At 40.7% G+C, this 17,846-nt stretch overlaps 2 protein-coding genes across 2 annotated transcripts in view; one reads left to right on the top strand and one right to left on the bottom strand.

The window, feature by feature from the left end:
- The window catches only part of LOC140145303 (uncharacterized), a 45,886-nt gene extending 42,297 nt beyond the window's left edge, over positions 1 to 3,589 (bottom strand). Inside the window, exon 1 of the mRNA XM_072167062.1 lies at positions 3,524 to 3,589. The gene's annotated coding sequence lies outside the window, so the exon portion shown is untranslated. The remainder of the gene's footprint in view (positions 1 to 3,523) is intronic.
- Positions 3,590 to 15,955: 12,366 nt separating this feature from the next.
- On the top strand, positions 15,956 to 17,584 carry LOC140145302 (uncharacterized). The gene has a single exon (XM_072167061.1). The coding sequence runs from the start codon at positions 15,956 to 15,958 to the stop codon at positions 17,582 to 17,584; it is 1,629 nt and encodes a 542-aa protein (XP_072023162.1).
- The last annotated feature ends 262 nt before the right edge of the window (positions 17,585 to 17,846 follow it).

The following is a 17,846-nucleotide window of genomic DNA, read 5'->3' as shown; positions in this document are numbered from 1 at the left end:
TACCCAATGCAACAAAAACAAATTAGCTAGATACCAATCACTATCGCTCAGCGAGGTAAATTAGTATAAATTCAGCTTTAAGGTCTTCAACAGAAAGTTCTTGATGCATAGATTGTGAGTTAATATCTCATAATAAAGGGGGGGGGGGGGTAATTACTTTTTGGTATATGTTTATATCAAATTGCAAAGCATATTCTAAATCCATGAAGTTTCGAAATATAAATAGATTAATACAAATACATAAAGAGAGCTAGAGAGAGATAACATTATTAACGTTTCATAAATTTCTCGGTGCTTGGCTTACGTTCACAATCTTGTAAATTTGAATCAAACTACGAAAACATAGTAAGCTACCTGAAACTCCTCAACAGGAGTGTTATCCAATTTACTGATTGTAATTAAAACGTACTATTTATAAGTTACAAATAGCAAGGAGATTATTTTTTCTTTCCTTCACAATCCACGTGTCTCAATGTAATCACATATAGGCTATATATTATATCTGATAGTATTTGAATAGTGGAGAAGGTACATTTGCTTAGTAAGCAGCATTCGGAAATTAGGTTAATAGAGCAAATAAAACTGGGTACATCTCTATCTAACCAAAGTGTTTCTTGGATATTACTAAAGACTTTAGACGAGGCAATCAGACAGAAAGGACATCACTTAAGGATATTAAACTTAAAGCCTTAATGTACGATTTCCGTCAAAGTTTAATTTTGTTATTCATTATTCAAAATGTTGAAATAATATTAGTAATAACTGCCGGGAAGGGTTGCTGTCCATTTTAAGTTGAAATAAGGTAAGAGAAAGAAACCCTACTGGTTATTTTGGCCATTTAACATGCAGTTCTATGGGAGGACATATTATCATAATTTTATAAATTATGATAATATGTCGAACTTTGCTCTGTTGACCTACAAAGACAACAAATTTGGCCGATTCCATTTAGGTGCAAGTTGGGACATGTGTAAACATTACAAATATGAAAAAAATTTAACCAATTTCATATTATAAGATCGTACATTATGGCTTTAAAAAATTCGGCTAAATTCACGCAAAATAGTCTGACCGCTCTATCTAAAGAAGCGCCTTGCGGTTAAGAACACAATGGTGGAAATCTGAGTAAGAAGACTTGCTTTAAACGCCACATAAAAATGCTTGACGACCAAAACTCTTATAATTTTTACAAAAATGAGACTAACAAGCTTGAAACTGATCTTTAGCATGTTTGCAGGTTTATCTCACGATATCAACAAAACCAAACTCGACATAAAAGACCAGACATGTTAACCTCAGGGACCATGATACGAAACCGACAAAAGTAATCAATGATGTAAATAGCATTCCACCAGACATGACTTTGGGACGTTGTGGGAATCTTTTGACGCAGACAATGCATTGTTACAATTTAGACTGTGTTGTTAGAAGGTTGAAGCTAAGAATCCTAGACTATGGGGACAGCATTAAGGTGAAATGATCTCTCTAAAGTGATAACCAGACACTTTATGTACGTCTAACTGCTGCAACAAAGTATCACCTATACCTATCATTTAAACAAATAGCTTGTTCTGAAAATGGTTATTTCCCTCGTCGACAGTTCGTCTAGATAAAGCATATTTCCAAATATGTGAGAAACTAGGAAAAGCGAAAGTAGTTATGGTGCACAGTATTTTTGTGAAAAGTCCATTTTGAAACTTCCTCAATAGTAAATTTTCAGCACTTTTTGTAGACACAGTGCATTCCTCGCATAGTTTCATATACGTGTTACGATGAAGTGAAATTGGAAGACATGCGACTCTAATTAGATTTTATTTCACTTTGGTTATCACGATTGTTGACTTTAAATGTGGTCTAGTTTTACATTTCACTCCATGCCCCTTTAATAGGCTAGCAAACATGAGTACGGGAGATATGTTACAAACGAATTGATTAGACTGAACGCTATAACGGCCACTATAATTTAGCCTTGAATTGGAAAACAGGAAAAGAAACATTCAAAAAAGATACCAAAAGGTCAAGAAATACCGTGTCTATATTCCCATATATGGAATTAACCCACGGGCATTTAACAGGTGATTTGTTTTGCGTGGCATGTTCTCCGATTTGGCCAAAATGCTGTCGGCATATGCATCGCGACGTTACCTTTAATTGCATGTTTAAAGGTGAACTTATACTCCATCGATGCGCGACTAGCGATTGGTATTTGACCAATAAGGTAGCGCGCTTTACCAAATGCAACAAAAAGCAAGCTATCTCATTAGCTAGAAACCAATCGCTATCGCTCAGCGATGTAAATTAGTATAAATTCGGCTTTAAGGTCTTCAACATAAAGTTCTGAAATCGAGATCTTTGAGATTTTGGATATGGTAGACATATCTTTCATATTACCTATGAAAGCACAAAGCTTCAGAAAGGAGGGTGATATAGATCAATAATATTATCACCTGCTGTATTTGGTTTTTAATTGCCTTTCAGTGCTGTGTAATGGGAGAAACTCGTTGTTTCATTCCTTAGACCCGCTAGATAATAGATACAATGTATCTTACGAATCTGTGACAATTTTTTATACCTTTAATAAAAATACATGAAACGACAATCAAATATGCGAACCGTTCCCAAAAGACACGAAACATATCAAAGATATTACAGTTTGAGCTGTAAAACATTAATATCTTTAAGATTACGTTAATTGTTTTTGTACCGTGTATACTTTTGAATAAACGTTACAATTTGTCAAGGGTATCGCACGTTTAGCGCAATGCTTTCGGTTCATTTATTTCTATTCAAAAAATAAGTTTCATGAACATTATGAATATTCCTTTTCTTTTGCCGGTCGATGAACTATTACATTTGGAATGTTTCACCCACGATCAATTATTGTCTTGAAATTAACAATGTTTGCTTTGACGAGTCATTATTCAAGCTGATGTGATGTTTGAGATACTTTAATAAATTAAAAAAGAATAGAAATAATAACTCTCTGAAGTATTATTAAACTACACCAAATACAGATGTTCTAGTTTGTTTCTATGTCAGCGTTCTATTATAAATATTCACCATGCATGTTCTCTGTAAATATTAATATCCGTCGACTTTATGATAGGTATAGAAATACAGAAATTTGATTTCAGTAAGATAATATAAGCAAAATCTCAAATCAAATATGTACTTTGATATTGTTTAACCTATTATTGTTCACTCATGTTGCATGCTATTCTTTTAATATAAGTCGAACACTCCTTAAACGTCAAGCACTATTCACGCATGCATTTTATAATTCTGCCAAGGTAAAACTTTAAAATGTATGCGATGCTAACTTAAACATACGATAGCACATTCAAGTTTTTAAAATGTCACTGTTTCTATTATTTCATTCTTGTTCCTTATTCGGGAAGACAAACAAAAACGAGAAATTACAAAATCAATTCTTTTGTATGGTTAAAACTAGTATTTTTTTCTTTGGCTTCAGTATAGCATTATTACACTTCTCGGCAAGAGAGAAACATTTCAGAATACTTACAAAAATGCCAAATTTTTCAGGCCATCAAATGTTCCTTGTTCCACCTTCGTAATAGAGTTGTCTGACAGATTCCTGTAAAAACACAGGCAAAGAAAGAGAAGAAAAGTTGTCTTAATAATTATTGTCATTGAGACCTATGGAGCTGTGGAATGGGACATTTATATACCAGGGGTCGTTTTATCTTTTCAGTTTCCGTAAGTCTATTGTTCAGATACGAAAACGAAAGGGATTAAGTAAGTTTACTGTAATCTGACTTCATTGTTAACTTTGAAGTATCAATCAGCTTATTTCAATAAATGTGGATGTATGTGTCAATAAAGGCTGGAGAGACACGATTATGGAACACCGGTGTTAACACCGGTGTTTTTAATGGTCTAGCGCCCTCTTGTCTTTGACATTGTTAAATTGATTCACATTAATATGACAAAATGCTAATCCGGCCGTTGAAAATAAGCCCTTAAATCACAAAAGGTCCGCTTATGAGCCTGTCGCACCCCAATGCACCTGTGCAGGGCCGCAGTGTCGCCCTTCCCTCGTATCAATGTCTATCTTACTATTTTGCTTCCTCCTCCCCCCTCAGAATGATCAGTCTCCACACTACCTCCCCGGTCCCTTCTCTCTCCTCTCGAGTTCTTCTCTTTCTAGTCTTTCCGTCTCTCCCTTTCCTCTCTTTCTTCCTCCCCCTCCCACTCTCACTTGTTCAGTCTCCCTCCCTTGCGAAATTTATCAGTTTGATCCAAGCTCTGCACAAATAAACCCGAGTCTGACATATAGGCCCAACCAATTATCAGATTAGCTTGCCATTGTTACGAATGAATAGAATAAATTATCTTTGCTCCAATGCTCCATTGGGAGATATTTGGCTATTTTAGACGCTCGTTTCATCGCCAATATGAAAGACTTTTGCTTATAACTTGGCAACATGGTTAGTATATATTTTAATGCAAGACTATTTTTACGAGCCACTCACGCCTAGGCGTAAGTGCATATACACCAAACGCAAGTCAATTGAAGCCGTACAATTTACCACGAATTTAGGACCGTAAAATTTAGACTCTTCTTTTGTCTAGATTAGCACCAACCCTCTCATCTCAAGGTCTCATGTCAGAAATTAACCTAACTTACCAAAACGAAAACTGAAATTCACTTGCTTCAAATTATTTGTAACTAACAAAAGGCTAGAATAAAAGATTGGTCACACCTGGGAGGCTACCACTTCAGAATAACAATGACTTACCAAAACGGATACGGATACGGAAACAGAAACTGAAAAGATAAAACGACGGCAGGTATACAAGAGAACCAAGCAAGATAATGTGATTGAGCCTGTCGTAGCATATACTGAGCAGTAGCTTAGCCAGGGGGGGGGGGGGGCAGAGGGCAAATAAAAAAGGGCCCCCCTGACAAAAAATGACAGAGAAAATTAGGAGGGCAAACGAAAAGAAAAGGGGGCAAGGAGCCCCTTTTCTGCCCAAAATCAGCCCCATCATGGGCCAAAATAGTGTAAAATACAAAATGTTTGCGCGCTACGCTCGCACATTGTAAAGATAAGGACATTTCCATCCTTAAAATGGCCGAAAATAGTGTAAATACAAAATTTCTGCGCGCTCGCGCACATATTCCCAATAAAACCTTTTTTAAAGCTCGAAGACATACAGTCTCTATGTATTGTACGTATGATGCAACTGTATTTTTTTCGTCTGTGCTCCCGAAATTTAATTTTGCCCCTGACTAAAAAAGCTGGCTACGCCCCTGGTACCGAGTGACACAAAATGTGTATTGAAAGTGTAAGAACACGACAACAAATACATTAATAATGACATTTATATAGCGCCGACATCTATTATATGTGACCGTACAGCACGAATGAGCCGTAAATGTCCTCAATTGTATTCTGAGTTACAGTGTAAAATGGGCATGAAGGTCGTATTCATAGGTACCTCAATTTGGTGCTACGTGTACCTCATTTAATGAGATACACGTAGCACCAAATTGAAATACCTATGAATATGACCTTCATGCCCATTTTACACTGTAACTCAGAATACAATTGAGGACATTTACGGCTCATTCGTGCTGTACGGTCACATATGTTATTCCGAGGCGCTTGACAAAAAAACCAATAGTGCATCATTTATTTTAAGAATGCATTACTGAGCTGAAGTTTTATGAATAGTCTCGACTCGTGCACTCATGGTAAATACATTTCTCTGTTACGGGATGAAATAATATTATTGCACTCTCGTTCTGATTGTGGGTTGTTCAATTTGTTTAATTTAGTTAGTAGTTGGAGTCGGTTTTAATTACTCGTCCACACTATGTTACCTCAGATCACTCCAGACCCATATCGATCTAGATCACTGTTGACCCTGTTGATTTCAGCCCATAAAAACTAGAGCGGTTACCACATCAAAGCTGAACCATGGCTTCGGCAACTTATATTGTGGTATACCATTGTTACCCGGGGACCGCGAGCGATATTCTCGCTATCCTGTTCTGTGTTTGCACCACCACTAAAACTTTAAATACCCATTAAAAAGTACTAAAATTACTACTCTAAAATTATTACTCATAAGATCAGGTTTACAAATTGGACTAATCATTGTTACGCCCACATCATGAATGAGCACAATTATTGACTATAGATCACCCAGTGTTTAATCACTTATATTACTTGTTCAAAGTCCGAGAAGTATGGAAGTTTGTGAATGATATGTTCTGTATACGTCAGTGGAGAATTATGGTATGCTACTGCACTTGCAGTAGGCATATTATGTTATACCGGTATGACATTAACTTTCCTTTGATATTCTAAATACCATCCTGAACCAAGCATGTGTACCTCAAATACAACCTTCTACATCTTGTCAGGCAAACATAATGCAGTTGTCCCTTAAAGGTGAACCTCATTGAAAATAAAGTTATATATCAATGGAAAGCTTATGATATCAGGATATTAAAAATAATTTTTTCCGATTTTTTTGATGGCCAATAAAGCTGAAAAATTAAAAAAATGAATGAATTGTTGGTCTTTTTTAAGGCGCCCAAAAAGCACCCAAATCAATCGTCTTTGACCTTGAGAATGCTCGTGACGTAAGCTCAGGGTTCGCAGTCACGTGATCCTACTCGGAAACATGTAAACAAGACTTGCTTCCTGTACTTTGCAAGCTGCCCGGCAAGTCTGATTTTCACAATAAAGCTTGAAATGAGAAGAATCTTCAAGTTGCTGATTCCTTCTATATATATTAGAAATAATAGAATTATTGTCAACACGAAAATGTTCCGTAAATTTTTGACAAAATCAGTCATAACTGGCTGGGTATAACTGGGTAATTGAGTTTGAATTTCGCGCTGGGATCAATTCCATGCGCAAATGATTGCTGCTACCGTATACCGTTCATGTCATGGACTGAATAAACATGATCGAATAACAAATTAAATAACTTGTTTGTGACATTCGCTATTCTTGATTCATTTAAAAATATCAAAAAATTAATTAAAAAAACCGCCGATTTCATCAAATCCAGCCCATAAAGGTTTTCATATTATAGCGCATTGCAGTAATACATTCTCCCGGTACATTCTTTAATCACGATTGAAAGAAACAGATACTTTATTATAAAAATAAATACAATTTAGGCTTAGTAGACCGTTATTTGATGGAATTCTGAATAAAATTAAAATATTGTCACTTGTGTCACGATTCTTTTAATGATACTACCATCAGTGTACTGAAAAAGTGAAACATTCATGTTTTATGGATTACCGAACACGATGCGTAAATTGCTGCTTTTATGCTGAAGAAATTACAGGCAGCCGCGCCGATCAAGGTGGGCAAACACAGCGACTCGCTTCGTCTCTCCGGTAGCACAAGTTCAAGTTGCGCCGTGTTTCAGCAGATTTGATCAATCGTTCCCTTATATTTGGAACATCTACAGGAATAAATTTTGCTGATGAAGTAGCAATAAGTTGGAAATATCAGAATGTGAATATCAAATCGGTCATTTTGTCTGCAAGTACAGTACGTACAGTCGCGGATACGGAACACTCGGCGACTGAGTGAGTTCACCCCGCCCCGTATGTATCTACGAGTTCGCCTATCATACATGACCGGTTGTAAAGTTAAGAAATAATTAAAAAATCCCGTACATGTACTTTATTCTATTCCTTCATTTTCTCATTGTGATAAGTTCATCTCAACTTGGTGTGACGATCTGAACTGGTAGCACTAGCAGTTATTTTTTGCAATCTGTTTTCATACCGGTTCTTCGGCGAATATTCGTTCTTCGTGAGTAGTTAAGGTAGACTTTTTTCGAGTTGAGGTCAAAGGTCACGATGACGTCACTTCCGGGTCAAAGGTCAAGCGAGGTCAAAGGTCATGGGTCAAAGGTCACGATGACGTCACTTCCTGGTCAAAGGTCAACCGAGGTCAAAGGTCAACCGAGGTCAAAGGTCATGGGTCAAAGGTCACGATGACGTCACTTCCGTGTCAAAGGTCGCCAAAGATCGATTTGCATATTCATGAGATGGGCGTGGCTAATTTGAATATTCATGAGTTGGGCGTGGCTAATTAGCATATATGAATATTTACGAGCTGGGCGTGGCTAATTAGCATATATGATTATTCATGAGATGCTAATTAGCATGAATATTCACGAGGTAGGCGTGGAGAAACGTGACGTCATGATGTTGATCAATATGATGAAAGAGTCGCTTTCATTTTATTTCATTTTAATTCATTTTATTTCAATGTAATTTATTTCAGTTTAATTAATTTCGTTTGAATTACTTCATTTCATTCGAATCAATTAATATAAATTTTTTCATTTCGTTTTAATTTTATTTCATAACGATGTGTATATGTGCTAAAAATTACAAAACGTCGCATGACGTCATGATCAAAGTAATTTTCATATTCATGAGGGAGCGTGACGATGCATATTTAATGAGGGGCGTGTCGATGCATATTTAATGAGGGGTGTGAATGTTTCTAAAATGTTCTTTTCGCGTTTTAAAAATATTAACGAGACGCGATGTTTCAAATACGTGAACGGAGTGTATAAATAAGAGCGACCGAGTCTCGTTAACATCACTTTTCCTGAGATTTCAAGAGGATCGGATCGCAAGCCACGCATGATTACGGAGATCAGAGTAACGACTATCAACTGACTAAAATGACTTCGGAATGGAAAGAGGAGAGTGCCTTAGGAAAAGATATTAAAGCGTGGCGTAAACGGGAAAAAGCATCGCCGTATAAGAAACCTCACCCCCTGGAACAACGCCCGATGAGACCAGCTGTATTATCCGACGAGATATTGAGGGTTCCCATTTCGGACAGCGATCGTTTCGTCGTCGTGCAATCTTTTAAAGGTAAAGTGTACGTGAACATCCGAGATTACTCCAGAGACCCCGTTACCCAAGAATGGACGGCCGGATTTCGACGAAAAGGATAAATCTGACCCTGGATCAGTGGACGGCTTTGAAAGAAGCCTCGCCGCAGATTGACGATGCCAGACGGGCAATGGAGGATAAAGAAGGAGTTAATAATGAATTAGAAACGATTCTTTAATAAAAATTCTAAAATCAACACGGTTTTGTCTTCTTTGTTGTTTATTAACTAACTACAATGTTTACACGCATGCATTATAAACTAAATTCTACTTTTTAAAAGGTCGCACAATCTGATTTACTATATAATTCCCGTCGAGTACGTGTTGATTATCGTCGTACTGTAAATTCACAAACTCGTTGACCAGAACGTCGTTGATGTCCGCGTCTTTATGGAACATGCGGGTAATTTCGCGCATATCGTAACCGCGACATCGATGATAGAGGTAAAAGAGGCAGAATTGTCCGCATACGGTACTGAAATCTCCCTGCAATCTTTTATCGTTGTAAGAATAATTTTTGACATTGTTTTGTAGAAAATCCTCAAATTCTTCGGCTAACGATGGGGGAGAATTACCGTAAGAGTCGAAAAAGTGCCCGTAATCTTCGTTTTGGAGGTAAAACGCCACCCAATGGCTACCCTCTTCTCGGCTACTGTCCGTATTGACGATGAAGGAGACGGGAAATGTTTCGATACGGTCGGGTAGTTTATCCCTGGGTAGGACCCCTCCGAAAGTTCGACGAACGACGTCGTCCGATTCGACGTTGCGAAGCAGCTCTACCGTATCCATCCTTAACGTTCAAAGTCAGCGATGACGTGTCTCGATTTGTTAATTTCCACCATGGAATCCCACTCGGCGTACACGATGAGATTGACGGTGTTGGGCAGCGGGTTCTGAAACTGTAGCTCTAGACGAATCGAACCGGTCTGTATAGGGTTCAAGTGAGCTCCGTCGGAAGCGTCGGGCGAAAGGTCGAAGGCGAACAAACTGTATCCGTCGGCAAACTCTTCACGATCGATAGGTACTCCGTGATCCTTGTGCAGGATGTTAGTACCCTGAAACAGGTCTGGTACGCCATGATGTGATCCATGGCGTTGGGAGTGTCGAAACGAAGTCTGAGAGGTTTCAAGGGATCGTCTCGCCGTTGCAGTGCAATGCCGCGTAATTGAGGTCGAAATGTTTAAAGTGGTACGGGTTCTGGGGTACGTTCCGTTGTAGGCGGTGTTATCGACCATACCGAAGACGATACTTCTCGGCAATTGTCCCGTAAAAGGCTCTCTCTGACGAAAGACAAGTTCCCCTGAGGTATGGAGAAACTTTTGACATCTACCCTCCGTATAGGATACTTGGCGGTGACTCCTCGCTCCAACTCTTTGGCGTGCTGCATCGTCAGGGTAGGATTAAGTTTGGCGGATCGAACCAGCAAGGTGGCGTCCATAATCTGAACCTTGTATTCGGGCTGGGCATCCAAGTCGTCGTCATTGGCGCGCAGGAGACAGAATGCGTTCTTGCTTCGGTGTAGTTTGAGTTTGAGTTCCACGCCGTTGAGCAGAAATTTTTCCTGACAGAAGATGTCGGCGTGCAGCATTCCGACCATGTCCACCACTCGACTTTGTTGAGTAAATTGGTATCGTTTCTTCAAACCCAAGTTGGCTTGATTATCGGCGGCGGTTGGATTTGCGACGTCCATCCGGCCAGAGGTGTCCTTGTAGAAGAGCGAGCTGGTCAGTTGAGATTTCATCGCGTCCGAACCGTACGTCAACAGCGTCTCGATCATGGCGCGGTAAGGGTACGTGTTGGAAGCGACGCTCACCATCCTATCGTTCAAGTAGACGTCCACTTGATTGAACAAAGAGTGGAGAAAAGGTTGGCGGGTCCGCACAGGGCATTGGCGGGTAGGTTGGTTCCATCGGGATTGACGATTTTCACTCGCAAGTACAGTTGAGTCTGGAAGAGATCCAAGTAGTTGTCCGGGGATCCGGGTACCGTAAATTCAGGGGCCCATCGCTAGTCACGGCATTGAGGGGTTTAAATTCCACAAACTGACTACTCAAGATATCCGTCTGCGTGGGTGGCACGCTGAAGAGGTCCGTTTCGGACTTGGAACAAGGGCAAGAGTGATGATTAGCGACTGACATGTTGATTAACGGTCAAAGATATCCGGAGTTCTTTTAGATCTTTTCGCGATCCCGCCTCGCGAGGAAATGGTCGATTTTCCGTTCCGCTTGCGTTTTGTACCTTTTTGTCTCGATGGCTTCTTCCTGGCGATGTTCTTCACCGTTTCTAGACCTCGACGACGAGCCGCTTTTTTAAAATTCTGTCCTCTCAATACGTCTTGACCGATGTTCACGCTAGTACGTAGGGCTTCTTTTCCCAACGCTTTGGCCCCGCTCTTCAGGAAAGGGATGGCTGTACGGAACATACCGGAAAGGATGCTTCCTAATCCGTATCCTCTTTGCATCCTGGAGCCCCTAAACACCGGCATTTCGCTCCCTCCCCGAACGTAACCACCGTACTGTCTACCCACCATGTCACCTTTTAAAGTATTTGGTCTTGACGGGTCTGAAACAAAGTTTGGCGACGATCTTCCCGCGTTGAAACCGGATCTTCTCACCTGTATCTCGTCTGACGCGTACGGTAATAGTATCGAAATGTTTCATTCGAACTTTTACAAAATGCGGGGATTGGTAGGTTCGCGTGACGACGTCTCCGGAACCTTTTTTATCCATGTGAACGATGCGTAGAAGAGGCGCGAACGCGTCGCCAATGATCTGGTCTTCGATGATGTCCGTGTACAGGTAGAGGGAGTACATACCGGCGTTTAAATCGATCGGTAGATTGGCCTCGTGAGTACGTAGGAGACGAAATGACAGTAAACCGTGACCCTTCTCCACGAATCCTAGCATGGCCGCGAGTTCCGGGTGAAATTGTATGAAGGCGTTGTTTTTGAGTTTGACGCTGACTTTTTGAGTGTTCTTGTCCAAAACCAGTTTAATGTTGGATTTTCCGAGCGAATTTAAAAGTTCGTGCACTGCTAAGGACAACTCTTCCAGATCGTTGTAATAACCCGGCGGCACCCGTATCGTGTCGGAGTTTAATTCCGACCCATCCCCGCTGTAGAAGATTTCGTTGAAAGGTTCCGTGATGTTGTAGTAGGAAAGGGGAAAGCTGATTTCCGTCAAAGCTACTTCCCATTCGCCGGATAGATCGATGGGTTTGAATAGTTTGGTGGTAAAATCGCTGAGAGTGTTGGCGGGGTAATAGTCGTAACTGCTGTTACTCGGCAACGTGACGTAAAACTCGTCGACCGCCATGTTCTCGTATTGAAATGTATTATTCGATATCCTGAAGATCCACGACCCAACTGTTAAATTTACCCGGCCAACCTAACCATTTGACGAAGTATTCGGTCGTTCCGTTCCGTTTTCTCTTTCTCAGAACTTTCTCCACCTTGAATAAATCGCCTTTGGCTTTGATTACTTTTTGAATCTCCCAACCGTAAAATGTACCCTCGATTTCTTCTTCGTTAAAGTCTTTCAATACGTAAACGGGTATTCTTCTATCGATTCTCTCGGATACGACGAATAACTCTTCCGACCATTGAGGTAGATATCCTTTTCTGAATGGAAGTTTCTCCGTGGAAATACGTACGATATCGTCGGGATTGAACAATTTCTCCTTTTTACGTCTTCTTCGAAGCAAGTGTCCGTACATGGTCTTCCACACGGCGCTTTCGTTGTCCTTGTTGACGCTGGCTGGGGCTCTTCGGATAGTTCTGTGATAGGCGTCGTTATACCCGCGCACCACATCTTGCAAGACGCGTTGATATTCGGATCCGTTCGTTTTCGTCAAGTGTCTAAAGATTCGACTTTTCAAAGTCCGATTAAACCTTTCCACGATGGAAGCTTTGGTATCTGGATTCTGAGTGGTGAAAAAATGTATTTTCTTTTCTTCGAACAATGCGCGCACGTGGGTGTTCAGGAATTCCTTCCCTTTATCGCTCTGAATTTGGGTGGGTTGTCTTCCGCGATCGAAAATTCTTTTCAGCGCCGCGGCCACGGTCCGTCCTTTCTTGTCTTTCAGAGGTTCTACCCAGGCGTATTTGGAAAACACGTCGATGCATGTCAAAATGAATTTATAACCGCGATTAAATTTAGTCAGTCCGGGAAGCTCCACCAGATCCATCTGCCACGTCTGATCGATACCGTCCGAAAAGTAACTATTTCGGGGAAACCGTCTTCTCGCCGGCTTGTGTAAAGTGTACGCGTCTTGAGCGAGGAGCCATTTCTCGACGTCCTTACGAGTTAATCCGACGCCATCTTCTTTAACCTTTCTGTACAATCTATCGATGCCCCCCAAACTGCCGGAACTCGACGGGTCGTAGTATATTCGTTTCAAGTAGGCATCCATTGCGAATCGCTGAAAAACACATTTAAATTCTACTCTACGGATTATCGCTAATCTTACTACTACTTTAAATAAATATCGATTAATAAAGTTCCCACAATTCCTCGTGAGGGAAAGTCTGACGACGCTTCTTAGATTTTCTTAGCTTCCGTTTCGGGGTGCTTTCTTCGACATGTTCGACGATCGATTTCCGTTCCCTCAAAAGATCGCGTCGTTTGGTATTGGCGATTAAAGATTCGGGGACGTTGTTGAGCGCTATAGCTTCGTTGAACGATTTCCACCCTACGGGATCTTCGTATCCTTTACGATTTCTCAGAGAGTCGTGGATGAGATCGACCAAGTTGGAGCCCTCGACTTTACTTCCCGACGCGATGATTTCTCCCGAAGGGGTCCAATCCAGATAGCCTTTGGACCGATTTCGTTTGAGATTGTTCATGAGAGATTTGGCTTTGGTCTTGAAGGAGGCCGGGACAGTTTCCAAAAGTTCCCTTTCCATCGCTTCGTCGACGCTCTTTACAGCTTCTTCTTTAATCTCCCCTTCTTCTTCTTTTTCTTCGTTCTTCATCCGTTTGACCGTAATGTTCAAAGGTTCTTTCGAACGACGTTTATCTTTTTTAAGGAACCTTTGCAACGTCTGGTGGTAGAGTCGCATCATATCGTGCGTAGAGAGATCGGTGCGGTCCAATGTGCGCTTCATATCCTTTTCCGTATCCCCTATTTTTTCATCGTCGTTTTTTTGGACGCGGTCATTGACCCTCTCCAGTTCCCGCGGATCGATCAGAATCATTTTCTTGGCGTATTTTAAAGTGGACATTATTTGAGAAGCAGAGGTACGAGCGCTCTTAAAACGGGAGCGAGGAATGCTCCGACGAATCCTCCGTGTTGCGTAAGAATGGTCTTCTTCTTCTTGCGCGCGACCTTTTTATTAGTTAGAGCGCGCAGGCGTTTTTTGTGCGACGAGAGTTTCTCGTCAGAGGAAAGCCGTCATACAGCACGCCGACAACGGTCTCATCGATTCCTTGTGCGAATGCGCGTTGAATCTCCTCAAGGGACACGTCCGACTCAATCCGAAACAAAAGAAGAAACTCTCGTCGCACAAAAACGCCTGCGCGCTCTAACTAATAAAAGGTCGCGCGCAAGAAGAAGAAGACCATTCTTACGCAACACGGAGGATTCGTCGGAGCATTCCTCGCTCCCGTTTTAAGAGCGCTCGTACCTCTGCTTCTCAAATAATGTCCACTTTAAAATACGCCAAGAAAATGATTCTGATCGATCCGCGGGAACTGGAGAGGGTCAATGACCGCGTCCAAAAAAACGACGATGAAAAAATAGGGGATACGGAAAAGGATATGAAGCGCACATTGACCGCACCGATCTCTACGCACGATATGATGCGACTCTACCACCAGACGTTGCAAAGGTTCCTTAAAAAGATAAACGTCGTTCGAAAGAACCTTTGAACATTACGGTCAAACGGATGAAGAACGAAGAAAAAGAAGAAGAAGGGGAGATTAAAGAAGAAGCTGTAAAGAGCGTCGACGAAGCGATGGAAAGGGAACTTTTGGAAACTGTCCCGGCCTCCTTCAAGACCAAAGCCAAATCTCTCATGAACAATCTCAAACGAAATCGGTCCAAAGGCTATCTGGATTGGACCCCTTCGGGAGAAATCATCGCGTCGGGAAGTAAAGTCGAGGGCTCCAACTTGGTCGATCTCATCCACGACTCTCTGAGAAATCGTAAAGGATACGAAGATCCCGTAGGGTGGAAATCGTTCAACGAAGCTATAGCGCTCAACAAAGAGATACTGCTGCAGCGCCGAGAGGCTGCTTTCACAGATCTCTCTAATACCATAGTCATTACTGCTGATTCAGGCCATGATATGTTATCAACTTTTTACTGATGGAAGTGTTTTACCTCTAGAACATCACTATGGGCAAGACAGACAGAAATAGATGGCTATTTTTCTGTATTTTGTGCCTGTTTTGGGTAACATTTCTGTATTATTATGAGCCTACATGGACAGTATACAGAGTATCATGCAGTTACCTGTTGATTGATCTGCCTACTCAACCAAGTCAGCCTGGAAACAACTTATTGACTACAACTTACTACCAGTGGGGTGATCATTATTATCATCTTGATCACCCACTTATCATCCTACCAAGTGGAAGTGATTATCCTCCACTACCAGTGACTAATCAATGTATTTTCAATATGGAGTGTGATCAGCCCTCATCCAAATCATCTCAGTCAAATATGACATTAAGTTTTCAATACACAGCTTTCTTCTTATGTGGATTGTCTACTACCAATTATACCAACTGCCCGCTAACAACTGAAACCTGTAAAAAACTGGACTCACTTAATCTCTTAAGCAGCCATGTTTAACTCATCATCATGAATCTACACCACCCCGAAAGACTAACAAGAGAAAACGATGGCGTCACCGTGGAAATAGAGGTGGCAAAAACTCAAATCAAGGCCTACATCAGAACATATTGATTCCAGAATAAGTAGACCCACAACATCCATCAACACAAGAGACTGTCTTAATATTCGTTTATGGAACCCCACATCAGTTAGACATAAAACTACATCTGTATCTGATTGCCTTATTGGTGATAATGTTGACATTATGTTTATAACAGAAACGTGGTTAAATCAGAATGATAATGTTGTAATTGGTGAATGTAGCCCTCCAGGGTATTCGTTTGTTAATGTACCCAGAGGTACAAGTGATCATGGTGGCATTGCAATTATCTCAAAAAGTTCTTTAAAACTGCACACTGTTCAGCTTCAACATAGTGTTACCACCTTTGAATCTGCTTCTGTAATTGACCCGGCTTATGGCATTCAATATATTGTCATCTACAGACCCCCTCATTCCAAAAAGAATGGATTATTAACATCTACCTTTCTTAATGAGTTTGAGGATTTCATGGGTGAGATAGCCTTGTTCCCTAATAAGGTTGTGTTACTCGGGGATTTCAATGTGCATGTTAATAAACCATGGAAATCTGATGTCAGACGATTTTTGACATGCCTTGAGGTCTCTGGGTTTCACCAACACGTTAACCAACCCACTCACAGGTCTGGTAACATTTTAGATTTGATTATTTCAAGACCTGAAGATAATCTTGTTCACAATTGTCTTTCTCAAGGCATTTTCCTGCCGGACCATAGCATGGTTCATTGTTACCTGAATCGGAAAAGGCCACCTCAAACCAAGAAACCCAGTAGAGTAAGGAATTATAAACTCATTGATAACGAGCAATTTAGAAGTGATCTTATTACTGAACTGGAATACTTTACTGAACTTAATGATCCTATTGACAACTTGGTTATCTTATTTGATAGCAAGGTCCGGGATATTCTTGATCACCACGCCCCAGAGGTTGTTAAAATGCGCACGGTAAGAACCCGCTTTCCATGGTATAATAGTACTATCAAAGAAGAAAGGCAAGTGCGTAGAAAGTTAGAACGTAAATGGCGCAAGACCGGATCTGATGAGGATAAGCGAGCTTATCTTGATCAAAAGAATGCTGTTAATAATCTTATTGATTCTGAGAAAGCTAAATTCTATCAAAACAAATTTGCCAATAGCGATGTCAAGGGTATGTTTGAGAATGTAAAAACCCTTCTGAACCAAAATACGCGGATCCTCCCTTCCTCAGACTCCACTGTGAGTTTGTGCAACCAGTTTGCCACTTTCTTCAATGATAAGGTCACCACGATCAGAGAATGTCTTGATTTGCATCCTGGTACCCAATCTCAATTTGTTGACTACCGCACTGAACATGTGTTCAGTGATTTCATGTTGGTCTTTGAGGAAGATGTTTGCAAACTTGTCAATGCTTCCTCCACCAGTACTTGTATCCTTGATCCAATCCCTACTTGGTTGATGAAAGACCACATTGAGCGTTTTATTCCATCAATTACTCATATCATTAATGTGTCTCTCTCATCTGGTATTTTCCCGGAACCTCTTGGCAAAGCTGTTATATCTCCTATCATTAAGAAATCTTCTCTTGATCATGATGAACTTAAAAATTACAGGCCGGTATCAAATGTGTCTTTTATATCCAAACTCATTGAAAAGGTTGTAACTCAGCAAATAACAAATCATATCAATGACTGTAATTTAGGTGAAATCTATCAATCGGCTTACAAAGCCAACACAAGTACTGAAACCGCTCTCTTAAAGGTGAAAAGTGATGTGTTGAATGCCGTAGACAGAGGGAAGTTGTCCTTCTTGCACTTTTAGATCTGTCTGCGGCATTCGATACCATCGACCATGGTATCATGCTCAAACGTTTACAGGATAGAATTGGTTTGTCTGGTAATGTATTGCAATGGGTTCGTACATATCTTAATTGTAGAAGTAGTCGTGTATTTATTGATGGTTGTGTTTCCAATTCAAGCCCTCTTGTATTTGGTGTTCCACAGGGTTCTGTGATTGGGCCAATGATGTTTGTTATTTATACCTTGCCAGTGGGGGACATAATTCGTAAACATAATGTCTCATT

Source organism: Amphiura filiformis, unplaced genomic scaffold, assembly GCF_039555335.1.
Source record: "Amphiura filiformis unplaced genomic scaffold, Afil_fr2py scaffold_207, whole genome shotgun sequence".
In the NCBI taxonomy this organism is placed as follows: Eukaryota; Metazoa; Echinodermata; class Ophiuroidea; order Amphilepidida; family Amphiuridae; genus Amphiura; species Amphiura filiformis.
This window is presented reverse-complemented; position numbering and strand designations above follow the sequence as displayed.

Bases quoted from the DNA above. Each gene is read 5' to 3' on its own strand.
- LOC140145302 (XM_072167061.1), top strand. From the start codon at position 15,956: ATGTTTATAACAGAAACGTGGTTAAATCAGAATGATAATGTTGTAATT.